Source organism: Periplaneta americana, chromosome 13, assembly GCF_040183065.1.
Source record: "Periplaneta americana isolate PAMFEO1 chromosome 13, P.americana_PAMFEO1_priV1, whole genome shotgun sequence".
NCBI lineage: Eukaryota > Metazoa > Arthropoda > Insecta > Blattodea > Blattidae > Periplaneta > Periplaneta americana.
Genome location: NC_091129.1, coordinates 29,222,981 through 29,250,896, shown reverse-complemented (window position 1 = coordinate 29,250,896; position 27,916 = coordinate 29,222,981). Strand labels below are relative to the sequence as shown.

At 34.5% G+C, this 27,916-nt stretch overlaps 2 protein-coding genes across 6 annotated transcripts in view; one reads left to right on the top strand and one right to left on the bottom strand.

Annotated features, from left to right (window-relative positions):
- The window catches only part of LOC138711774 (proline-rich proteoglycan 2-like), a 109,797-nt gene extending 109,299 nt beyond the window's left edge, over nucleotides 1-498 (bottom strand). Inside the window, exon 1 of the mRNA XM_069842976.1 lies at nucleotides 364-498. Within this exon, the coding sequence (XP_069699077.1) occupies nucleotides 364-379 (16 nt within the window). The 5' untranslated portion in view covers nucleotides 380-498. The remainder of the gene's footprint in view (nucleotides 1-363) is intronic.
- galene overlaps nucleotides 1-27,916 on the top strand; it is a 758,695-nt gene that overhangs the window by 511,573 nt on the left and 219,206 nt on the right. The window lies entirely within an intron of this gene.

The following is a 27,916-nucleotide window of genomic DNA, read 5'->3' as shown; positions in this document are numbered from 1 at the left end:
CCTAATTTATTTATTTTGTGACAATCAATTTCGTGTGTACTATGCCCATCGGGGCACAACTATGCCATGTCCATTCTGCTACCTGACTTTGTCGGGGCGCAACTATGCCATGTCCATTCTGTTACCTGATTTCTTCGGGGCGCAACTATGCCGTGCCGGTACACACACATACGTACAGATATATAACACTTCAACTTAAATAACACCATTGCTAAAAGAAATATATTCACCAATCACAACAAACGAAAACTATTCTCCGTATTGCACCTATATTTACACTCGAGATACTCCAAAATGATGTCTTAATGTAATCTATCAGTTATGTTTTATATTTTGACGATAGTATTCAAGACAAGAGCTCACCGTCTTTATCCGTCATAGTACTTGTGATCACCAGAACACCAGACACAACAAACACCTTGTCTTAATACGTAACAAACTCCGCTTGAGGGTGAAAGTGATTGTGTTTTTATGCATTTCGGTGGTCACGGGATGCCATGGAAGAAGAGGTGGGGTTGTTACCAACACGTAATCCTGAGTATGTGTGGGATTGTTGGCATGCTTCCTCCTTATTGGTCAGTTTCTGTTGGGCCGTTTCGCACCGAGAGCCATGACACCGATAGAGCGGACTGTATGGTAGGCGGCAGCTCTGGTGCGGCTTCTCTTCTCCGTGTTTAATGAGTCACTTCGATACACTGCAATTAGCAATGCGTTAGGTAATTTCTGACCGACGAGACGATGCGACAGAATTACAAATAGCTTCATTGTGAAGCACGATAATTCATGATTGTCAGGTATTACTTCCTGTAAAACTGCAGTCACATTTCTTAGTTACTGCGGAAAAAAATCCACTGTAGTTCCCTGACATCAGTTCTCACGTGTATGACTATCTAAAATTTATGGAAGAGCAAATAAAGATTCTGGTTGATATGCAGCCTCATGAAGAGAATAAATTACCAGACGATTTCAACGCAAAACGCACAAATTGTAACAGGAGATTTGAAGAAATCCTTAATTGTAGCGTCTAGACCTACATAGGAATTAGCGTAATGGAAGGTTATACAGAGTGTAAGGGGTATAAGTGCCGTTCTTTTCATAGTCGTCGGGGACGGTTTACAGCAGAGCTTTCCAAACTGGGTGTCGCCTGAAGGTTTATGGACTGTCGCGAACTGTCTTGTATATTTAGTTATTTTGAGCTATTAAATCATAACTGATATGAAGTAAGAAAATACCACTTGCTTACCTAGCTGCCTTGTAGATACGTGTCCTTGACAGACCATAGATTTGCGTATAGTTGTAGTATACAAGTATAATTATAGCATGCAAGGTAAGGATGAGAATATCTTCACTGCAACAGACAAAAATCTGCCTTACGAGACAAGTTAGCAAGTTATTAGTCTCAAATGTGAATATATTAATCCATAATTTAAATACTTAAGGAAATATAATTTTTTAAGTTATATGAAATTTTTTAGTTCATAAACTGAAATCTAATTAACAATCACAGTTTAAAGATAGAGAGTTGTAAGTATTACATATAACAAGCAATGGGGAGTTCTTGAAGAAAACAGTTCTAGGAATTGGACTAACGAAAGTTTTCCTTACATAATTCTGTTCTTTTTACATTGAAATGAAGGAATTTAAAAAAAATCACAGTTATTCAATATACCGTTAACAGTCTTGTAGAGTAAAATTTGGCTGTTTTTTAATCGTATAGATTTTTAAGTTTTATAATTAAATTAAAAAGTAACTGTTATATGAAATTTACTTTTCATAAGACGACACGTGATTTTTTTTTTTTTTTAATATAAGTTTCGTAAAAATATTTTCTGTATTCCTGTTTGCACTTGATGGGACTGGAACTGAGGTGACCATATTATAGACGCATATTCTAGTTTACTTCTAACTAGAGTTTTATATAGATTATCATTAGTATTTATATTTCTAAATTATTTTGTGTTTCTGATTAAACATCCTAATTTTGTATGGGCATCAATTACCAAGTGATCATAGCATCCTTTTGGCAGACTTGTGGATCAGTTACTGAGGTAGGCAGGCTATAGAAAGAATAACTCCAGAAGGTAAAACTAGCGAATAGGGATTATATAGGATGGACACTGAGCGAATTTTTCTGTTTTGTTTCTCTGTGCGCCGGCGTTTAGTTTCACTTTCAAGCGCTAGAGGTTAGTGTAATCGAGCATACGCTAAGATAATAATCTATACTAATAATAAATCTGTAGCCGAAATTTTTCTGGTAATTTTCGATTTTCCAAAAATAATTGGTCCTAACATATAATTAACCACCCTGAAACCGAAAATCGCTTTTTTTAAATTTTTGTTTGTATATCTGTCTCTCTGTCTGTTTATTACCTTTTCACGCGATAATGGATGAACGGATTTCGATGAAAATTGGAATATAAATTAAGTTCGTTGTAACTTAGATTTCAGATTATATGACATTCAAAATACATTATTTAAAAGGGGGTTATAAGGGGGCCTGAATTAAATAAATTGAAATATCTCGCTTATTATTGATTTTTGTGAAAAATGTTACATAACAAACGTTTCTTTAAAAATAATTTGCGCTAAGTTTTATTCCTTGAAAAATTTTGATAGGGCTGATATTTAATGAGATAAATGAGTTTTAAAATTAAAATAACTGCCATCTAAGGCCTTGTAATGAATTAAAAAACAAATGACTTCGTCTATAAGGGGCCTTGGACAGCAACAATCGAAAGCTATGAAAGATAGCGTACAGAGAATGTTTCTGTGTTTGTATGAAGTAATATCGGAAGCTAAATTAACCGATTTGTATAATTAATTATTATTTCACCATTGGAAAGTGTAGTTTCTCTATAATGTTATTACAGTAACTTCTGATATAATATAATATAATATAATATAATATAATATAATATAATATAATATAATAACCTTTAGGGAGGCCGAGACGTAGATGGGAGGATAATATTAAAATGGATTTGAGGGAGGTGGGGTATGATGATAGAGACTGGATTAATCTTGCACAGGATAGGGACCGCTGGCGGGCTTATGTGAGGGCGGCAATGAACCTTCGGGTTCCTTAAAAGCCATTTGTAAGTAAGTAAGTATAATATAATATAATATATGTAATATTATATAATATAAGTTATTTGAAGGGTTCACAACCGTAGTCGGCCAAGCGCCATTTACTGAATACGTAGAAAACAAGGGTTAAAATTAAGTTATTACCATAATTCAATGGAAACCTATAGCAAGTAAAATAAAATATACACATTAAATCTAAATGATGTCAATCTTCATTAAACTATGGTTGCATGTAATAAAAATTAAGAAAAAGGTTAAAAGAATTGTCATTGCACCAAATGAGTGTCTCTGGACCAAAATGATCGCATTTTAATTATTTGAATGCAATTTAAATTAAGTAACATATTAAACGATTTATCCTTCTATCAAACACGAATGTTCCCTGGATCAAACGTCCTATTTTAATTATGTAATTACTTTATATTTATTTCTAACGGGTGCAGCGGAGAGCACGGGTACGGCTAGTTGAATATAAGAGTTGAGATACAGGATGCAAACATCGCCTACCTTACTGAGTAATCCAGTAACGCTTTGCTTCAAATAAATTCAAGTTAACAGCTTCTCCTTATTTCTCAGTGACAAACTGGTTGTAATAATATTTTTTATATTTTATATATAATAAATGATATTACAAAATAATATAATACATTATACAATTATGTATCAATTTCGTTTAATATTTGCGTACAATATAATATAGGCATATGGTTTTACTTCTCGTAGGAGTTTTATTTTTCCATTTTCAGCGCTATCAAATCATTAAATATTTTAATTGTTGTTGGGGTTAACGTCTCAACTCTCATTATAAAGGAACTCTAAAGTCTAGACATTACAGTTAATGAGGGATTTATTATTTCATCGGTCTAATTTATTTTGAGTACATAATGTACCTAGATAATTGTATGCGTTATATTTCCGCTTTGTCGTCTGCTAGCTGGTGTGATGTCAGTGCCAACTCATGGGAGAAAGCAGAATCTCACTCTCAAACTGGTTTGAAGGTCATTGAAATCAGTCCTGCTACATCAAAGGTACCGACGCGAAGTGCCCATACTGTATTATTATCAATACGCTGGTAAAATGGAGGAATTGTTAACAATTCCAAAGCACACAACTTCGATTGTTCAGCGTCTTGACGTTTATGGCCTTAGGCCTTGGAAAAATTCAGTTCTCTGATAGTGTTTTGTTACTTTATACGAATATTTTATCGCATCAGAGAGATAATGTGTAAAATTTCAGTCCTTAACCTTAACGCATAATCAGCTTTCATGTCCTAGACATGTAAATATGTTTAAATATGGTTTACATAAAGCCGGGTACCTTGATAACAAACCTGATAAATTTGTCACTCCTGTGGAATTCAGTTTTCACATTTGTGTGCATAACTGCTCTATAGCTGAATATGAGAACCTTATTTTTCTGAAATGTTCGTGATGCAAAGTTCCACTGTTCTTCTTTTTTTTTTTTTTTTAGCATTTTTACGGTTTCCATTACTGTGATCAGTACAGTGAGTAATTGCATGTATGCCTATATTTCCTTATCATTCCTTCTACGCTATTGGAAGTCAATTTCATGAATATTATGTGTCTGATATCGTTTTCATAACTTATAGAGTATTATTTAAGGAGATGTTGACAGTACGGTATACAGCTAGATGAGATCTATTATCTGATATGTCTAGCACATAGCACTGTTTGCACTAGCTGTTATAGCTCTGGATTGAAGAATAACAGAGAATCATATCTCGATAACTAGGCTTTCTCCGGATGTAGACATTTATGGGGAGGTTTCTTATTTCAAATGGAACGAAAAATTGTTCTGAAAATCCATTATCATTTGGTGAGCTTTCCTTGTCAATCTATTATTGGTGTCTAGCCAATCTGCTGATAATACACGGTTGGTAAATGTTTTATTAATACAGCGATAAAAATTAATAATAGAACAAACGTAAGTGCAGATGATTCCAATCCGGATAAATTTTGTTACGAGTATATTTGATGATGCTGTTAGTGAGAATTCAGACGGAGAAGTGGACTATGAAACTGAAGGAAGTCAACATTCCTCTGAAAGTGAGCAAGAAATAGACAGTGATGATGAACTTAATAATGTTTCAATGAGTTCTTCAGGAAAATATTTTGTTGCAAAAAATAAATTCAGATGGTCAAGCGAACCTCCTGCCGTGTGTGTTCGTGCGCCAGTAAACAACATTTTGAAAATAAAACTACCTGGTCTGACTGGAAAAGCGAAGGCTCTTGAGAAAAAAGCAACGCCTGTAGAGTTTTGGAACTGCATTTTTAGTGTATTAATGCCCAATAAAATGCTTTTGAGAACAAATTAAAAAACTGTTAGTGTTCAACAGAGATTTTCTAATGACTATCACACTTTTACTACGTCACACTACTTTTGACCAACAAAACGGTATGAAAGGACGTCTTTCAACCAATTATGACTGCTTATCGCACAATTTTATCGCATCCCTAGCATTTGTTTATTTTTGTCACTACCCTAGCATTTGTTTCTTTGTTTGCCAGCATTTCAAACTGCACTGGTCTGGACGTCAAAAAACAGAAAATTACAAACCACTCCAGTCGATGCACAGCACTTTCAAATATGACTCGCATTGGCATTCAAGAACAAGAATTAATAAAGATCATTGGTCATAGCTATGCATCTTCCCTGAGACCCTATTTACAAATAAATGAAGAGCACCATTCGGAAATCCTGAATAGGTTGAGGGATACACCATGTACATCAATGAGTTCACTTCTTTTACGCACACGTCCAATATAACATCAACTGAACCACCAACCACTAAAACATTCAAATTTGAAAATTGTACTTTCAATAATAAATTGTTTCTTTTAAAATTATTCACGCTTATTTTTTATTTCATAATCATTAATTAAAACGTATCTTGTTTATTTCATCATCCCTAATTAAAACTATTCTAACACTTGTTTATATTATTTAGGTTATGTTTGTTATAGCTTCTGCTATATGATATTATGGATAGTCACGTATCAGAGATTGTTTAATATGAATATTTATTGAAAATCATCTGTCAAGTGACGTTGATTACTGGGATCCGGATGATTGAAGTGGAATGCAACTGTTTTAATAAAAATGAAACTGAATCAACAAAGCCTTCTTGACTAGTAACCGTCCACGGAGTTCAATGAAGATTCCATAGTTGGCACAACTGATAACAAGAAAACAGCTAATCATAAAACACTACTGCCATCTAGCGTAATATTTGTAATGTTGAGATGGTACAATAATACATTTGAAGACAGTTGTATTTTCGTAAGTCAATTAATATTTTTTTTTTGTATTGGAGTACTTTGTTACTTCTAATCTTTATATTCTTTCTTCTAATCGTGTAATAGTAAATTAAATCCCACTCGAGTTTTGATTTTCTCTAGATAAATCAAAACCTCTAGTGAGATTACTGTTGATAAAAAACAGTATCTTGTGAACAAAATGAACATGATTGAATTGAAAGCTACTTTAGATCTTCTGTACATCAGTGGAGCTTTTAAATCTGGGTAGGAGAAAGGGACAAGGCAAGATAGGTACGCATAGATAAGAAAAAATTATGGCAACGAACATTTTTACCAAATAGGTGCCCACTTAAACGTTCCACGTAAAATAATGTAGGTATGACATGCTTTCTTTTAATTAGGCAACAAACTTTATGCAGTGTGCACACCAGTGGCTTAAATAGGATATTGTTTACACATTCCTTCCTCCCCCAAAATCCTTCATAAGATAGGTGGCGGTTAAACTTGTAAGCAGATCGAGCATACACTGGTTCTTCGCTTGATTGTGCAGTATAATTCGTTGGCGATTAAATTCTCTCTTGTTGAAATGAAAAATTACAAACCACTTGACTTCATTGTTGCAGGTGTTTAAATACATTTAGTTTCGGTTCCATGAAATCAAAGTGTCACAGCAATCTCAAGACCTCAACAATACGTTATTTCATTGTCGCAAGAATTTAAGTATTTTTGGATAGTTTTTACTCTGAGGTTCTTGTTTTGGTTCTACGAAATCAGAACGCACTATCCAGAAGTATCCATTGTTGACGCAGCAATTTCATGACATCAACATTGGTTTTATGTTTGGAAATTATTCTTATTTATCACTGAGAAAATGGTAAAATTATATAATAAATAGGGAAAAAGAAAGAAAGATATTAATATATGAATTAAAATAAGCAAACTAAAAATTAATATGCAATTAAAGCGGAAAACCCTGGAAATATGCATTTATGCAAAATAAAGTTCACTTCATTCGAACATAAAATTGGCTAAGATCCAGTTTTGCTTTCTCAGTATGTAACAACAAAAACATGTAATTGCATGAAGTTCCGTGATTTAGTTGTGATCAATAACAATTTATTATATAATCAAGGCATAAATTAGGTGTAAAATAAAAATCATTTTGCTAGTTGTGTGAACCAAGTGCTGCCCATTTGGACTTACAATTAGACAATTTCACGCTACAGAAGATTACTCTTTTTTGTATCTAAGGCTGTACATACTCTGTCTAGCGAAAGAATAAAGATATGTAAATCATAGAACATCAGTAGATCTGAAGGTCATATTGAGGTTTGATTTCAGATAAGTTGGAATTTATATTAAAATTGTGTCATATATTTTCAGTCTAGAACTTATCAAGAGAATTCAGTACACACCTGTGGAGTAACGGCTAGCGCGTCTGGCCGTGAAATTAGGTGGCCCGGGTTCGATTCCAGGTCAGGGAAAGTTACCTGGTTGAGGTTTTTCCGGGGTTTTCCCTCAACCCAATATGAGCAAATGCTGGGTAACTATCTGTGCTGGACCCCGGACTCATTTCACCGGCATTATCACCTTCATCTCATTCAGACGCCAAATAACCTGAGATGTTGATACAGCGTCGTAAAATAACGTACGAAAAAAGAACAGAATTGAGATACTTTGAGATGAAAAAGGTAATGAGTTCGGAGCACGTCCATAGTATATCTTTTTCTGTTATAATTACATTGCCTTGATTTACTTTAGATGGAAGTCCGGTGTTATTTTGACTTCATATCTGAGAGTCCGGTGTGGGTCGTAAAGAGATAATATAGTGCATACAATTTGTCTTTCCACGCTCGCGAATGTAGAGGCGAAGCGGCGGGATGTAGGGTAGAAGTGGCAGTGCACAGCGCAGTTGCACACATGCGAGCGTGGAAAGATAAAATGTACTGTATTACACAAATAGGTAGATAGTTGGTTGGCTTGGCTTGAATCTCCGTTGGATTGTGCGGCCTATCAGCCCTCACAGAGCCAATTCACATCCTCAGACGAATCCCTGATAAACCCCAAGGCCCGGAACTCCAAGCTTCAACACCAACTCCAGCTCCGGAAATCCGTACTACCTCCAAGAATTCACCCTACCTCTTTTTAACTACTGCAAATAACAACGAATTGAGAGGAACTTGGAGAGTCTTGGTAGAATAAAGAGGGAACGGGAGTACCTCGCGAAAAATCATCTGCATCGTCTACTTTTTCCAACACAATTTGCACCACGACCTGGGCGGAAATCGAATCCGGGTCAACTGGAAGGAGACCAACGCGCTAGCGGTAGAGAAACAGACGTGGAAGATAGATAGGTCGTTTATTTAATGACGCTGTATTAACTATTAAGTTATTTAACATCGATGGGGTTGATGACAGTGAGATGGTACGGTATTTGATGAATTAGACCGAAGATTCCCTGTAGATTGTCTCACATTCGACTTACAGTTGGGAAAGCCTCGGTAAAAAGGCATCTAGCTAATCAACCCAAGCGGGAATCGAACCCACTCCCGAATGAAGCTCTAGAACAAGCAGGCAAACATGCTACCACTACGCAGGTAGGAAAATGGCTCATATATTTCGTAATTTTTGTATCATTCCATCCTGAACATGTAAATGAATCGGATGTGTCACACAACCACTGTTGCAATCCTCCGTTAGTCATCTCAGCAAATTGGCCTTATGTTTTCAAGCCATTGTTAAGCATTGCTTCAACGTTTTATTCTCTCCCAAATCTTGCCGCTTTATGACTCTAATGTAAGTGACAAAGTGATTATACGTTCGAAAAGAATAGAAGCATAATAAGTTATACTTGTATCATTACATGATATACGTAGTCTTCAATTATCTTCATGTAATTAAGTGGTTTAGAGATTTATCAAATCAGATATCCTAGAATCCAAGACCACCTCTTCTAGATCGGTATCTTAATGTTAAAGACTTCATAATAATTCAGTAACAACTGAAGCTGAAATTAGTAACAAAAGATCTTAAGTGAAATTTAAAATGAAATTTTTCTACAGGTAATGCAACCTAGACCAAATAATATTTGATGTTCCAAAGCGAGATATCTGATGTGATTATTTTCGTTAAAGTTTGTTATAAAACTTTTATTTTAATTATGATATGTATTTGCTTTTTCTGAACATAATGCATGAAAAACAAAAATTCTAAATCAAAATGAATGCTTATTTTCTCTTTTAGTCAATTTTATCATTATATTCCATAAAAATACTTACCTTCAATTGTTCTCAGTGGTTTACTGGTTGTCATAGTAGTCAAGGATCCGAAGTTCAAGGGTTCAGGTAACCTACATTAGCGCAAAAAGTAGGAAATTTTAATATTGCATTAGCACAAATTTCAGTATTACCGGTACCACTAATTTTAATGTTACATTAACACAACAGTATATATTACGATACAAGGTTGGGAAATGCTTTTTACAAAATCGAGGAAAAGTTTAAAAAACGAGCAGGCATGAAGGACTTCACAAATGTGTATTGTAAAACATATTTTGTAGCATCATATTTTTTAAATTGCAAATACAATATATATTGCATTGAAAATTTAGACCAATATTACCGTATTTACGCGAATCTAATGCGCATCTTTTTTGTCCAACTGTAGTATTCAAAATTGGGGTGCGCATTAAATTCGATGGTGCATTACATTTGAGTGCAAATCCGTTCCGCAGTTCGCCGGTAACTTCATTCAAATATTTTATCGTTTGTTACAACATCAGGAATTTATGCGATTCTCGACTTCGTTTCAGTTATTCATTTACCGGTATTTATTCGTTGGCCTACTATTGCTTAGAGCGTTTGAATGATTGTAAAAGCATTCAAGAAATGCTGGATTTCAACTGCTTTGGATGTCAGCGAAGAGACGAGCTGTGGAACGACAAAGATGACGGGGGTAGAGGAAATGAATCTACTGACGTAGACATCTCCGAGGATTCCAGTGATGGAAGCATTAGTGAATAGTGGTGAGACAAATGTTTATATCGCCGCGGCCTCATACTTAACATGCCGGCATCAAACAATAACGTTCGGTGTGCTTTTAAAACATAATTTTGCCGACCGATTGTTGCTCTGTAGGTTTCACTCTAAGCGTCACGCTGTCACGTCTACTTCCTCGATAAGAATAAGACTAAAGTCCCGTCGCTCTAATTTCCGGCAGCCAATCGCGTTGCAGGTCGGCTACATTTAAACGTGTAGGTCTTGTGATTTATTATTCATTTCTTAAGGCTCGATAAATACTTAATATAATCGCCCGCCATTTTGGCTCTTTCGTTGGCGTTCGCAGAAAGCACACGAAGACGTTATTTGCCACTCAATTATTTGCTGAATTACAGTGCGTTTGATTTATTATCATAGGAGCTACGACATGATAATGTTTAACGGTGTGGCAAATAGATTCCTCGTATGTAGCTCGGCAACGAAAGAACAAAAATGGCGAACGATACTACCTACCTAGACTTTATAGAGCCTTCACTTCCTAAGATGTAAGCAAAGAGGAGGAGTCACGCTGGGAATAATAGCGTCGCGACTATAGTTTGTTATATTGTTAATTGGCTATTATTATTAATTTTATTATTATTATTATTATTATTGTTTCATATACGAGTACGTTGACATTCTTTACTCTTAATAATAAGTCTTTAATAATAATTTTTAATCGCATACCTTAATGTTCGTCCTCAACACAAGACATTGCAACCTCGGTTTTAGTCCACGTGGATTAGACAAGTAGACTAGGTGTCATTTTATAATGGAAGCAGCTTATTGGTTGCAACATTGAAATTGAGGCGAGTGATTGGAGTGGCGAAACAAGAAATTGAAAACAATAATACAATTAAATGTCAAAGACCTACCGAATGTTACGCACAAGGCCGCTCAAAGACTTGCCGAATGTTAGGCATGTCATGTAACAATGGTCCAATTGTATAAAATCTGTGTTCTGATAATTTACGTACAGAGCCATTGTTGTATTAAATATAAATTTAAATAAATACCGTGTATACTGCCATTGATGCGCATTACATTCAAAACAAACTCTTTTTTTATGATTTTAAGTTTCAAATTTGGAGTGCGCATTATATTCGATGGCGCATTAGATTCGCGTAAATACGGTATTCCATAGCCTTCGCAAAACTGTACTGTAATGGAGCTATTTCAGTATAGTTTTATGTTACGAAGAATGGTTTCCCTAGCAACAGGTTTCTCTGTGAGAATTCTACCTTTCAAGTCCTAATAACAATAACACATTCGTGCAAAAAATATATTTTTCGCATAGTTACTTGGCAACACTGCATACTTCTGCATGTAACGAAATACTGTATTAATATGGAGCGCACAAGTCGTTCAGACTTCGTTTAACATTCTGGAGGAATATTAGTGACGTTCATAAACTAATGCTTAGAGTACGTCCTACAGTTAAGCTACAGTCGAAGGCATCCCACTAATAGATAATAGTATAATGCTATGTTGCTTCGCTAGTGCGTTTTGTTTACGTTAAGACAGTGACCCGTAGTTTAGCTCAGTGTTTTGTCGAGTTACACACAGTGTTGCCAAGTCAGCGGTTTTGTAGCTAAATCTGGTGTTTTCAGAACTATGGTCAGCTACAGAATTTTACCGTTAGCGGCTAGCTATTTATTTGGAGTTTTTTTATGATTCCGGTAGAGGGAGATGATATTTTTAATTTGTTTTCTGTAAAGATTTGTATTGTTTTTATATGTACTTGCGGACAACAGTGTTAGTTAATCATAAACCAGAGTTTAGTATGGTATTTTCGCACTTTTTCATTGTACGAGTATAAAATATCAACGTTTTCTGTTAACTCGATTTGGTGTAACCACCCCTGTCATCCATTGTTATACAAATAAGGTACGCCGCATTCGTTAAACTCTTTAATCTAATGTAAATGAATTGATGTATTTAATCACAAAGAATAGATAATGAACTGAATTATTATTTTAATTTATGATATATTATTATTTAATTTATCATTCCACATTATAGTTTACGTAACACAGACACCAGACTCATTGTTGGCAGCCATGTCTCCAGCTCAGTATGAAATCAGATTTTGAACCGACTGGTGTGATTTTGAATGTGATTATTTCCGAAGTGTCCAGTATATTCTTGATTTACTTTACGGCCTTAACTCTGCCAGCTATAATAATAATAATAATAATAATAATAATAATAATAATAATAATAATTTAAAAACAGTATCTTATCACAAAAATATTTTCATAATAAACACGACACGCCTATGATTTCTTCTGTTTAGGTAGAATGGCTGCATATAAGTCGGATAATGATGGAGAATCATCTCGTCAGTTGCAGGGCTGTACGGTACATCATCTCTCCTGGAGGGTGAAGCCGATTTTGCATAGAATATAGAGCCCCAAAGTGATACACATTTTCCATAATATAGTGTATATTTATATAAAATTCTCCAATTCCTAAAACTGTACATATAATTTGTATTTCAAATTTGGAAGTGGTGTGTTAAGAAAAATCTGGAGTATTTTAACTACAGGGACATCATTTTATTTTTACTAACATTTTTAATATTAATCTGGCTATACCTTTCTATTAACGATTGAAACACGAAACACCGTTTGCTATCCCTTCCACGAATGGAATTAGATGATACCGGCGTAAACTACAAATCACTTTACTAGGTATAGGAGGGAAGAAAAGTAGTTCATCCATTTATGTAAACTAGGAAATATCGCAATTTTGAGTTTGATAATTTTCATTAGGTTTTTGTTTAATCAAAATACAGTACTGTATTAACACTTAGTGTTTTTACTCACGAACTGAGCTTTCCATTCGGACGTATTAGGCCTAATTATGCAATGTATATTGTACTGTTACAGCACATTAGCGTACAATATAGAGAATGAAGTTAAATTGAAAAATAATCATTTCGTCCTTCGTACGAGTAACTAATGTTGAAATAATTCTGTACCTACTCTATAAAAGAGTACCTTACGTACTGTGAATTCAATCTTCACTTCTGGTCGATCCAAAAAGATAAAATTACTCAGAAATGCTATCTACTGTCCGTTCAAGTGGTTTTGTAGCAGGGTCGTAGAAAGGGGGGGATCACGTGACAGTTAATCACTTAACGAGGCCCTTTTATTTAAGTTATTTTAAACAGTTGTATAATATTACGTAGACGTCCAATTCCTAACAGAAATTAATGTTTTCAGAAAAGAGCTAAGACAGCCCAGCTACTAGACTTTACAGAGGGGCGAACAGAAGCAGGTGGGGGAAACCAAGATGCGACGTAGGCAAACGGACGATAGTACCTGTGCGAAAATATGGATCAATATTGAAAGCTCTTTCGTCACTGGAAAATGCGAACATATTTCTGGAATGTACTATACTCACTAACCCAGTACTGCTTACGCGCCCTCGGCTCTGTGTCGTGAACGGTTGGAAGTTTACTAGTAGAAGGGGTGGGAGTGAAGTACATTCAATAACTCAGATGCAATAAAAATTGAAGTAAAAATAAAATGATGTCCCTGTACAATTTAGCGGTTTTTTTTAAGGTTTGTCAGCGGTAAATGGAATTCTGAGTTGGCAACACTGGTTACACAGTGTGTTAATGGACTTTGTGCGTACAACAATAAATCAGGGCATCGACTGCATATGTTCAATAACACTGATCAACAGTGATTTTGTTAAATGAAAAATTTCTGCTGTTTCTTATGTAAGTTCATCTGCTGAGTCCAAAAATAAAGTCAGAGTTTTTCTACCGCCCAACATTTTTTTTTTGTAATTTAAGAAAAGTTGTCTGGAAGCAGACACGCTACCACAGAGCTACCTCGGCAGACTTTATATATAGAGAAGTTAGAAATGCGCAAACAATATACTGTAGGCTAGACCTAGATGAATGAGATAAACGGCACCTGTTATAATATGCTCGAAAGACAAATTACAGGTAAAGTTTCAATGAATACGCCCTTTTGGCTTATAGGAAGCAGAGAGTTAAAGGTCTCATGCTTTATGGATCTTTGCACCATTATCTGATCGTCTCTTATCCCCTAGAGAGACGCACTATATTTTAGAGTTTAGAGGAACCCTTCTGAATCAGCCCGCCTTCTACCCGGGCTTGGATCGTACTTTGTGGCGTTGGAGATATAGCTGACTCGACTTCGACCAGCGGATAGGTCGAACACGAACATTCAAGTAGATCTAGTATGATGCTTAACATTTACAGTGCACAAAACTGACATTAAAAATTGTGCACTTTATCAAAGAGAGACCGGCTCGTTCAATGGAGCCAACTTATATGGGCCCGTGGGGCCCGATCCCACCCAATGATTATTTGTCGTTTTATTATTATTATCATTATTATTATTATTATTATTATTATTATTATTTATATTATTTTAATGTACCGAAGTACATATGATATTTCCATGCAGATATTCTGCGTCATCATACGATGTAAGAGTAATGGAACGGAGAAAAATTCTCTCCGGCGCCGGGATTTGAACCCGGGTTTTCAGCTCTACGTGCTGACGCTTTATCCACTAAGCCACACCGGATACTTCGGTCCTACGTTCATAGACATCTATGACGTAGTGCAGAGGGCGGCCACTAGAGGGAACCCAAGAGTTGGAGCTCAATCTGAGACGATTCTGTCCGACGCCGGGTGGTATCCGGTGTGGCTTAGTGGATAAAGCATCAGCACGTAGAGCTGAAAACCCGGGTTCAAATCCCGGCACCGGAGAGAATTTTTCTCCGTTCCATTACTCTTACATCGTATGATGACGCAGAATATCTGCATGGAAATATTATATGTACTTCGGTACATTAAAATAATATATATGATATGCGTAAATCACTTCGTGATTTAAGACGGCGCTTATTCCGTCGGATCCCGGCCAACTAGTCACTCATAACGAGTGCACCTTAGCACATGTGTGGACTTCGGTCCTACGTTCATGGACATCTATGACGTAGTGCACAGGGCGGCCACTAGAGGGAACCCAAGAGTTGGAGCTTAATCTGAGACGATTCTGTCCGACGCCAGGGTGGTATCCGGTGTGGCTTAGTGGATAAAGCATCAGCACGTAGAGCTGAAAACCCGGGTTCAAATCCCGGCGCCGGAGAGAATTTTTCTCCGTTCCATTACTCTTACATCGTATTATTATTATTATTATTATTATTATTATTATTATTATTATTAAGCACAAAATGGATTCCGAAAAGGTAGATCATGTGCAGATGGATATTTTACACCGAAGCTTTTGATCGAAAAACATAGAGAAGAAAGCCTTCGACAGAGTAGATAGAAACAAATTATTGAATATTTTAGCACATGATGGTATTCCAAATCAATTAATAACAGCTATTTACAATATTTATAATAATAATTATACAGGTTAGGATTGAAAACAAATATTCAGAATGGAAACTAATAAATCAAGGAGTGAGACAGGGTTGTAGTTTATCTCCCCTATTATTTATAATATACATGAATCATATTATTAAGGAATGGAGATTGAAACCACATGGAAGTATATCGATAAGTCGTTTGTCCAAAATAGATACTTTACTATTTGCTGATTAAGTTATATTGTGTTTATGGCAACTTCAGAAGATAATTTACATCGTTTGGTTTACAACTTTAATCAAATTGCAGAAAGTTTCAATATGGAAATTTCAACTGACAAATCTAAAGTGATGGCTATTTTAGGAAAGGAACCAGTCCGTAGCAAAATATGCATCAATAATAAGATCATCGAACAAGTCAAAAATTTTAGTTATCTCGGTTACCAAATTTCATATGAAGAAGAAAAGGATTTGAAGGAGAAAATTATTAAATTCAACAGAGCAATGGGGATAATCAATCAGATATTCAAACCAACCTTTGTACAAAAACACACGCGCACCAGAATTTATAAAACATTGGCCAGACCTATACTCTGTTTTGGTAGTGAAGCTTGGACGATTCGTAATATTGATTCACAAAGATTAACGGCGGCAGAAATGAGATTTATGCGTCGTACAGCGGGATACACGAGAATGGATCACATTAAAAATTTTGACATTATGAAAGAACTGCAGATTGAACCGATTACGGAATACCTGCAGAAATACAGACAAAACTGGAGATCACATGTCATCAGAATGCCTCGTTCTAGAATTCCACTCCAAATTTTAAATTACCATCCTGTGGGCAAGAGATCCTTGGGCAGACCGTTCAAGCATTGGCAAGAGACCGTAACGGGCCACTGGGCCCAATACATGCAAGGATGATGATGATGATTATTATTATTATTATTATTATTATTATTATTATTATTATTATTATTATTTTAGTTGCGAATAAGCCCATTTAAAACTATGCAAAGTACTTAGAGGCGTTTCTTTGCCTCTAGTTTTACCCTTAGTTCTCTCATTCTTTGGCTGTGGGCTTCTTTTCTCTCTTCAGTCCACGTTGTTCCAGTCTTTTTCGTCGGTTTTTCCTCTTTGTCAACTTGCCATTTTATGATCTTTGATTTGCCCCAAGGAATGATTAAAATAGTGAAGGAGTTTAAATATTTGGGGTCGGTTTTGCATGAGACTGGAAATTGTAAAGCGGATATAGATTATAGGATAATGCAGGGTAGAGGAGCAATAAAGATGTTGAATGGAGTGCTATGGAGCAGGACAATAACAATGCAAACAAAAAAGAGAATTCTTGAGGTTATAGTGGAAAGTATATTGACATATGGGGCTGAAGGTTGGAGTCTATCGGAAGGCCAAAAACGTAAGATACAGGCAGTTGAAATGGACGGCATAAGGAGAGGTGCTAGAATATCCAGGCTGGAAAAGAGAAGAAACGAGGATGTTGGAAGGATAATGAACATGGAAGAATCGGTGATTGCAAGAATTGAGAGTAGACAACTTCAGTGGTATGGTCATGTAAGAAGGATGGATGAGGAGAGATGGCCAAACGTGCTACTTCAGTGGTCTCCAGCTGGTAGAAAGAAACGAGGAAGGCCTAGAAATTCATGGAGGGCTGGAATATTGAGGATGATGAATGATAAGGGACTAAATGAGCAGGATTGGAATGACAGACGCAGATGGAAAATGGGAATGAAGGGTAACCACTAAAAAGTGGAGAGGCCCTCAAAAGTAAAAGTAAGATTCCAAAAACCTCTCTGTTTAAGATGTCTTCTTGTGTGATTCCTGCTATTTTAAGTCATTTTTTTATTTCGTCAATCCATCCTATAGTAGGCTATCTGTTTATGCTTTACTTCTATTTTCATAAAATTCAATAATTTGTTTTGTGAGTCTGTCGGGGTTCATTCTTTGGATGTATCTGTAAAATTGTAACTTCTTTTTCTTAATGTCACTATGAATGTCTGTCTATTTTTTATTTCTTGTTTACTTCTCAGTCTACATTGTTCACCTATGACTTTTGGGCCTAAAATTTTCCTTCTTTCTTCTCAATGTTTTCGACAACTACTTTTTTTATTAAAAATTACCGTTTCTGCTCCATAGATACATTCTAGTTTAACGAGTGTTTAATTTAATTTATATTTTGGGTTTGCCCTGCGACACAGAATAGCTCACAATAAAATTTAAAATGAAAAATTATATAAACTGGTTTCAGACAAAAGTGATTAAGATACTGTATCATCATAAATATGGAACTAAAAGATCCGATTTTATACGACTAGAGGAACCAAAGTGTTTCACAAGCACAGCTCTGAGCCATGGTACGTACTTTGGTCCAAGGTTATACAATAAAATAATTGATAAATACCCAAATTTGGAAAATTTTAGTATCAGAAATTTAAAAAACAGCGTTAGGAATTTAATTTTTAAAGAATATATATTGATTTAATATGTATATGTACTTGTATGACTTAAATTGTTAAAATTGAAATTGTATTTTTAAATTTAATTTATTCCTGTAATTTTTTTTTCTTGACCCAGTTTGTGTCAAAAAATTATCTTTGTGTTTATCTTTGTGTTTAGTTATCTCCCTGAGCACGAGTTTTTACTCCTTCAGGGAAGAACTAAGATTGTATTTCTGTCAATGTTATTTTATTAACAATAAACAACAGTGAACAACAACATAAGAAAAAAAAATAGAACCAAATATAATTTAAATTGAATGTACACCATAAAGATGCTGACGAAATATCGCTACAGGAAATTTTATTATAGCGGTCACGATGGCATCTTGAAGACCTCTCGTCAGTTTGAATTTTTCCCTCCACTTTACAAAGGGTTTCGGAATGGTGCCTCTCGCTCTGAAGAAGAGACCGGTAACTGTGTTTTTTTCAATGTTGTATTTCGCCGATAGGTACTGAATCGTGGGCTCGTAGATTTTCTTTTTCTCTTCGTTCATTTCAGATGGTTGAGTGGCTGAGATTTCAAATCTGCTTGTAGGATCAATCATTTCGGCTGTCTGTTTATTTCTATTTATAGCTATGATATCGATCCTACGATTGCTCCCACCATCAGCAATACAATGAACTTCCTCGTGAATGTCTAGATTTTTGGATCGAAGTGCATCTGCGATCATAGAACGTATGATGTTGTGACGTTTTATTCTGAGTACTTCTCCCTGTGGGCAACTCCCAAGCACATGTGGTAAAGTTTCATACTCACTGCAGTGCCTACAGTGTCTTAATTTTGTATGTTTGGATATGCACTTTTTATTGTAAGTATTTTCAATGAGCCGAAATGCTCCATTTTTTGGCATCTAATTTCGTTCGCTTTTGTTTCAACTTCATTTTCCTGAATCATGTTACCGAAGTATTCAAATAGTGAAACTCGTTTAATTTTACCATATTTGGTTTCCATACACTTTGGCGCTTGTTTGTTGCAGTTAATGTATTGTGTTTATTCGAAAGATATCTGGAGACCGATTTTATCCGAGATTTCTTTCAACAGTTCAATATGTCTTTCAGCTATTATGATGTCATCTGTTAAAATTGCTAAGTCGTCTGAAATTGTTAGGCACTCTGTCTTTAATTTTTCTCTGCCTAATGTGATTGGTTGATTAATTTTGAGGATTGTTTTTGTTTACACCACTCTTGTGTTACTTGAAAAATAATAGAGTCCATCTTCTTGCCTTACTTCTGTTTATATTTCGAAAGATTCTGAAATTTCCCCCATAAAATTAACTTTAAAGTTTGTAGTTTTCGGTGTCCTTTTTATGGTTGCAACAGTTTTGCGCTCTAAACCATTATTATTATTATTATTATTATTATTATTATTATTATTATTATTATCATTATTATTATTATTATTATTATTCAGGGCTGGCAATATACCGGCATCCAAATATTTGAAATAGAAATACAAAATAGTTTAAAAAAATTAACCAAAGTACATTTGTATTTCAAATACTCGATACAATATATAAAGAAATAAGAACATTACTGAAAATCTAAACTATTATATTAACATTAAAAGTATTTTTATCTCGAAGTTTTATATAAACACTGTAACTCAACATTCTTCCTTTTCCCAGTCAGCAATGAAATTATGCTATATATGAATAATTTCTTCTCCCTTTCAAAAAAATCAGTCTCTCAAAAAGTTCATCAGATAACGATCCCCTTGCCGGTGAATGAATAAATCCTGCAAAACAGAACAGTCTTTCTACAGGCGCAGAGGAACACAAACTTGTATTATACTTTATAAAAGCTTGTTTCACTGTTGGGTAATTCTCTAGAGTGCACAGGATTGTCCCTTTGCCATTAAAGAATTGTATGAGCTCATACTCCGCAGTAGACAATTCTTTTCAAAGTCTGTTGTACATCAAAATTGTTTTCATGGTCTGAACTAACCAAAGGTGTAGCAGAGAACTGCTCAGCTGATTTCACACACATTCTGTATCCTCTTCTTATCATTTGGTGAGACAGTGTCAGGTAACCATCTCATCTTAAATGATGGGTGGAAGCAAGCTGCCAAAATAGCTCAATTTGCTTCTGGGGTCAGATCAAGCATCGCTTTAAATCTAGATTGCATTTCTGGATTCGCCCATAAGTGCTACATGCCCTGCCCATCTGAGACGTCTGGATTTAATGTTCCTAATTATGTCAGGTGAAGAATACAATGCGTGCAGCTCTGCATTGTGTAACTTTCTCCATTCTCCTGTAACTTCATCCCTCTTAGACCCAAATATTTTCCTAAGCACCATATTCTCGAACACCCTTAACTTATGTTCCTCTCTCAAAGGGAGAGTCCAAGTTTCACAACCATAAAGAACAACCGGTAATATAACTGTTTTATAAATTCTAACTTTCAGATTTTTTGACAGCAGACTGGATGATAAAAGCTTCTCAACCGAATAATAACAGGCATTTCCCATATTTATTCTGTATTTAATTTCCTCCCGAGTATCATTTATATTTGTTACTGTTGCTCCAAGATATTTGAACTTCTCCACCTCTTCAAAAGATAAATTTCCAATTTTTATATTTCCATTTCGTACAATATTCTCGTTACGAGACATAATCATATACTTTGTCTTTTCGGGATTTACTTCCAAATGTATCTCTTTACTTGTTTCCAGTGAAATTCCTGTGTTTTCCCTAATCGTTTGTGGATTTTCTCCTAACATATTCACGTCATCCGCATAGACAAGCAGCTGATGTAACCCGTTCAATTCCAAACCCTCTCTGTTATCCTGGACTTTCCTAATGGCATAATAATAATAATAATAATAATAATAATAATAATAATAATAATAATACGGGAGAAAAGTTCGTGGCGGAAGAAGATATCAGATGATAGACGACATTAAGTTATAAGGATCATATGAGGAGACAAAGAGGAAGGCAGAAAATAGGAAAGATTTGAGAAAGCTGGGTTTGAAGTGAATTACCTGCCCTTGAGCAGGACAATATGAATGAATGTAATAATAATAATAATATTAATACCTGTATTAATTAATTTAATTTATTTATTTACTAACATTTAATGTGCTGTACAACAGCCAGAGGCCAATAACAGTTCAGCATATGACAATTTCATAACAAGAACATTAATAAAATAGAAATTACAATAAAAGTACATAGAAATAATTATTAAAATAATGACAATTAAAAATAATTGTAATTTAAAATGAAAGGATGGAATCATATAAATAACTATAATACAAATGATATGAAAGATAACTAGAATAATATTATAATACATATTTAAACAAAATACATAAATTAATAACTGACATAAAAACTCCAAAAAGTATATACTACACATTAAATGGATCCAAGTTCAATCCATGCAAATTAGCATATTTTATACACCTACAGACCCTAGAGAGAGATTTAGAATTTCTATTGTAAAAAAAAATTATGAAACCTTAAACCCTTAGCAGGAATACGAAGACTGACATCGCTTATGAAAGATTCACAATCAATATCACCCTTGAGGTATATGTACACCCACAAAACGCAAAAAATGATGAAAAATTATAATTTTCAAAATATAACTATTATAATAGAGAATTTTCTCCCCTTTAATTTGATATAAGAATTTTCGATTTATGCCTTATGGTTTTTCAGATAAGTCCCACTTTCCAAAATGCTGCAATTCAGCCACGGTCACTTACTTTTGGAGTGATCTTCGTGGCAGTCAATCCCCTCGTCCAGGATTGCTTGTAAAATAAACTTCTTTCTAGTCCTGAAATAGCTGCATAGATATTGGGCAAGATCATTAGATTGAAAAAAACTTTTTTACATAATGAAGTAATTTATAATCTTTTACTGTCATAAAACTGTAAATTTGTGTGTCAATGATGTTGTACGTCATTTTAATAAGAGTCCAAAAGTAGAAATTACAATTCTGAGGAGGATGGGCATAAACCCTGGGACAAACACCATCGCAGGATTTGTTGCATCAATGGAAAATAGGGACAAAAATGCCAAAACAAAACATTCAACATCTGAGTTACAACAAGGAGGAGGTATTTGAGAGACAGAAAGAAGCTTAAACTGGACCGACATGAATCTGCTTAAGGGGTGACATATGATGATGGAGTCTTCTAGGTCTGAAAGTTTGTGGCTCATTACCTGTAAATAGTAATTTTAGAATATTATTCTTTTAAACATGTTATCTCTGCCAAATATGGTGATACCAAGAAGATATTGGTGTCATTTTGAAGCTTGAAATGTCCCCTAATGCCTGACAATGAGTAAATTAACATTAATAATTATCTATGGATTGTTTACATGATTTATGCAACATAAAATATTATTGTAAGTTACATATATGGTAATATTTAATTAATGTAAATAATAATAAAAAATAGCTCTATGTCAGGCACTAAAGAATAGTTTTAGCTATAAAACAGTGAAAAAACTGTGGCTCTATCTTAAAAACGGCATGAGCTATCATGTTTCAAGTTGCATGTCAAAATTATAAACAAAATAATTTTTAAAAACAATTTAGACATAATTTCAAGGGATCTGTTCACTTCATTCTCTTTCTGGTACCATTCTCAATTGTATAAAAATTTTACAGAGCAAAATTATGCAAAACAACATTTTTTGTATGTAAAGGTGTACATAGGCCTATACCTAAACAATCAAGATATTGACGTCTGGAAAATAAACTACAGTAATTAAAATATTTGCTGTTAATCTCATATTTATAATCATCAGAATTAGGTAAAAATCTATAAGAACACAAGGAAATGAATTTTCTTTGAATATTCTCCAATTTAGCCAGACAGTGGAAGTAATGGAGTTCCATACAACAGATGCATATTCAAGCTTGGATCCTACCAATGTATAGCATAAAATTAATAAAAAAACTAGAAATAGAAAAAGAGTGAGTTATAGATCTAATTAGATCAAGCATTCTTAATGAATGGATATAAATATATTGCACATTATCATGGAAATATAATTTAGAATCAAGTAAGACACCGAGATCTGTAATATAGTCCTTCCTAGTAGATAACAAGAACAATAATAGTAGTAATAATAATAATAATAATAATAATAATTTATTTTTTATTTATTTTATTTATTTATATTTATTTAATGTGCTGTACAACAGCCAGTGGCCAATTACAATTCAGCACAAAGAATATAACAAAAAAATAATACAAAAATAATTATTACACATAAACACAATTACAATTAATTACAATAATGACGATTAATGGATAAATAATGGATGACTTTAAAATACATAACTAAGAATACTATGAGACAATGATAATTGAGTATAATGCCTAAAAGAATACATAAATGATAAATCGTTGCCAAGAGCAAACTAAGTCTATACATTGAAGGGATCGAATTCGCAGTCATGCATGTTGGCATTTTTAATGCATCTGGAGACTGGTGAAAGAAATTTCGAATTTCTAATATAGAAAAGTTTATGGGCTCTCATATCTTTTGTTGGGATCCGTAAGGTAATATTGTTTAAGAAAGAGTCACAGGATATATCACCTTTGAGGACTTTACAAAAGAACAGATAATCTAGCTCATGGCGTCAAGCATATAGATTTTGACAATTAAAGTAGTCACATTTTCGCTCATAATGTACCCGGAATTAATGGGCAGAAATCTGAATGAACATAAAGATATAAATTTTCTTTGTACAGGGACATCATTTTATTTTTACTTCAATTTTTATTGTACCTGAGTTTTTGAATGTACTTCACTTCCACCCCTTCTACTAATGAAGTTTAACCGTCCTCCACACAGATCCAAGATCGCATATACAGTCATAGTAGCCTTACGGTCATAGTAAACAGTACGTTCCAAAAATATGTTCGCGTTTTCCAGTGACGAAGGAGCTTTCAATATTGAATCATTTTCGCACAGGTACCGTCGTCCATTTGCCTACTTCGTAACCCGGTTTCCCCCACCAGCTTTTATTCGCCAGCTAGTGGCTGGGCTGTCTTAGCTCTTTTCTGAGAACATTAATTTCTGTTAGGAATGTGACGTCTGCGTAATATTATACAACTGTTTAGAATGACTTAAATAAAAGAGCCTCGTTAAGTAATTAACTGTCACGTGATTTCCTCCCTTTCTAAGACCCTACGACATAACCACTTGGACGGACAGTAGATAGTATGTCTGAGTAATTTTATCTTTTCGGATCGGACAGAAGTGAAGATTGAATTTACAGTACGTAAGGTACTCTTTTATAGAGTAGATACAGAATTATTTCAACATGATTTACTAGTACGAAGAACGAAACTGGTAATTGGGATTAGATACAATAGTTCATAGTGCGATAATATGTACATTGAAACTGAAGCCTGTATCGAAATGAACTGCCACCATTTTATAAAATTTGTTTAAATGTCCATATTATGATTATTTTTCAATTTAACTTCATTCTCTATATTGTACGCTAATTTGTTGTAGACAGTATAATATACACTGCATAATGAATACGTCCACATGGACAGCTCAGTTCGTGAGTAAAAACACTCATTGTTAATACTGTACTGTATTTTGATTAAACAAAAACCTAATGAAAATGATCAAACTCAAAAGCGCGATATTTCCTAGTTTACCTAAATGCATGAACTACTTTTTTTCCTCCTGTACCTAGTAAAGTGATTTGTTTGTATATTACGCCAGTATCATCGAACTCCAGTCGTAGAAGAGGATAACAAACGGCGTTGATCCAACGGTATAGCCAGGTTGATATTAAAAATGTTAGTAAAAATAAAATGATGTCCCTGTATATTTTGTAATTTAGCCGAATCTGTAGTTGTAATCGAGTTCCAAGCTACAGATGCATATTCGAGTTTCGATCGCACCAATGTATAGTATAGCATTAAAAGAGAATCGGGCGTGGAAAAAGAATAAGTTATTGACCGTATTATTCCTAGCATTCTGATTGGTGATTGTAAATGTAATAACCGTGACTATGAAAATACACTTTACTGTCAATGAATATTCCCAAGTATTTTACGCAATCCGTTCTGTTAATTAGAACATTATTTAGATAAAAATTAAATTTCAGTGAGGAAGTTTTTCTAGTAAAGGTTATAATAATAATAATAATAATAATAATAATAATAATAATAATAATAATTATAATAATAATAATAATCTTTATAAAGTCTATTGTTCTGTTCTGTCTGCATATGTGACGTCTAAAACAGAAGTAAGCTCCTTTTTATATGGTATCATAAATTTCATGCAAAAGCTGGATAGGGACTGTGCTGGTTATCAGAAAAACGTTAATGGAATCGCTGGTTGATCCAAGAGAAAGGGAATAATTATTTCCTTTAACTTTGATGGATAATGTGTTAGTTATTAATAATAAATCGATTAGTCGGTGTTTGGGTTTACATCATTTACAATTTTAAACAATATAGCGGGAAATCTGTTTACTACTTTTCTAACTGAACAGAGTTTTCATCTACAAATTACTATCCTGACTTCTTACTTTCATCATAAAATTACGAAAAGTGGAATTTGACTTTTTCTCGTGGTTTCGTTAACATTTAGGACTTATTTTTGTGTTTAATATTTATTTCTTTCTTACTCTGTTTAACCTGTTTGCGGGTAGGGGAAGAAGATTTTTTTTTATCGTACACTAGACATCCACAAATGTGGCCCTTCCTGACCATGGGATCGGCATGACCATGGGTGAGCAACTCGTGCTCTCGAAGTGTGAACACAACCTCAATGCAGGTAGAACGGACTCTGTACTGTAGTGTCTCTATACAAGTTTGCTCGCGTCTCCAGTAAGTGGCGGCTCGTTTTTAAGTGAAAAACAATATAATCCCCACATCATTTCCCTTTAGTGATGAGTCGAAAGACTTTTTATAAAGAAAGGAAGTAAAGTTTGTATTATGTTCTATTAACTTTCTTACGCGTGACATTTTATGTTACAAATAAAGACAGTGAAGGTTTTAGTAAAGAAATACTGTCTATATCTGCTTTAGAATAGCTAAAGGTAAAAATGGGATATCAACAAGGTGAGGCTGGTATCAAATATCGTTATCACGTTGTGCGTGCGAGTTACAGAATTCCACGACTTATGATCGACTAGCTAAGAGCAATTATGGATAAATTTGAAATGTGGTAGTATCATGTAGAACATAGACGACTTCACTTTCTTTGACTATGAACTATCTTGAAGAGTGATAAGAAAATCTTCTTATCAAATATAAGACCCTACTTCAAGACCTACAGCAGAATTCACTGGTACGAGTAAGTTTGGAGAAACAGTGACAATTGACAAGGAATCGAGATTTTTCTGAAATCCTTTTGGCTTACAGCCGATAGAAGATCCTGAAAGTTTATAGGTTGAAATGATAAATCTGCAGAACAGCACGCCACTCAGATTCCAGCGAAATCAGGAATCGAACTGTTCGTAATGCTACCTAAGTCAAAATTTCCAAATATACTCTTTGCTTCCATATATAGGGGAGAGTCGGGTAGTATCGGACATCGGGTAATATCGGACAGTGCGTTTCTTTCATCTACCACCATATGGTAGTACCTGAATAACATGGTTACGTTTCTCTATGCGACATCACAGAAACTTAACCATGTCAATTAGGTACTATCATCGTGTAGTAGATGAAAGAAACTCATTGTCCGATATTACCCGATGTCCGATACTAACCCGACTCTTCCCTACTGTATGTACTTGAGTCAGAGTTTAATACAAGAAAGAAGTGTAAAAGTTCTCAATGTACAGAAAGAACTTAGAAGTAAGTTTATTTTATCTGCCGTGAAATGTGAAAAATACTTCCTTGAATTTGTGTTTGTTTGTGAATATAGACTATTACATTTCTGAGAACAGAGGAATGCTGTTTAATGTATAAAGACTTGTAAATTCTCGCGTTCTATGTTTCAAATAAGACATATAATAATAAATATTAACAAATGGTATAATAATAAATAAGTATTGCAGCTATGTTTGTTGTCTCTTGAAAAAGGTGTATTCAGTTTGTGTTTCCAGTACTAAACTAATTTACAAAGCTAGGAAATAATATAATTCTGTTATGTGTGTTTAGGTACAGTCTGTCTAAAATTACTATAATTATTATACCACGCGTCATTCTGAAATTCAAATCATGGAGTAGATATCACGACCACCAGCATGAGCCGCCAGAGCGCACCGTGGCAGTGAACTGCTTTTGCAGCGAAACTACAAACAACTTGTAACTGCTGCGGCTGGCTCCGTCTATCTTTCTCTCTTTCAAGGTTTTTTAGCACTTTGTGAGCACGAGTTGTCCATGGACATGACACAGGACCACCGCAGAGACATCACAGGACAGTCACAACACAACGGACAAATATGTAGTCCCATGCTTAAGCGCGTCTGGAAGAGAGCTACTTTTCCAGTTGAATGTGATGCATTTGAAGCTCCTGTCAATGTTATCTGGGACACTAGAGATTCGAGTTGCTCAACTCCCAACTTCAGAAATGTATCATTCATCCAATGTGCTTATAGTGACTTACATTAATTATTTTGTTTAACGGATTTCTACGTCAAGACCCGGAAACATGTTTAAATATTATGTAAGGACAGCTAAAATTA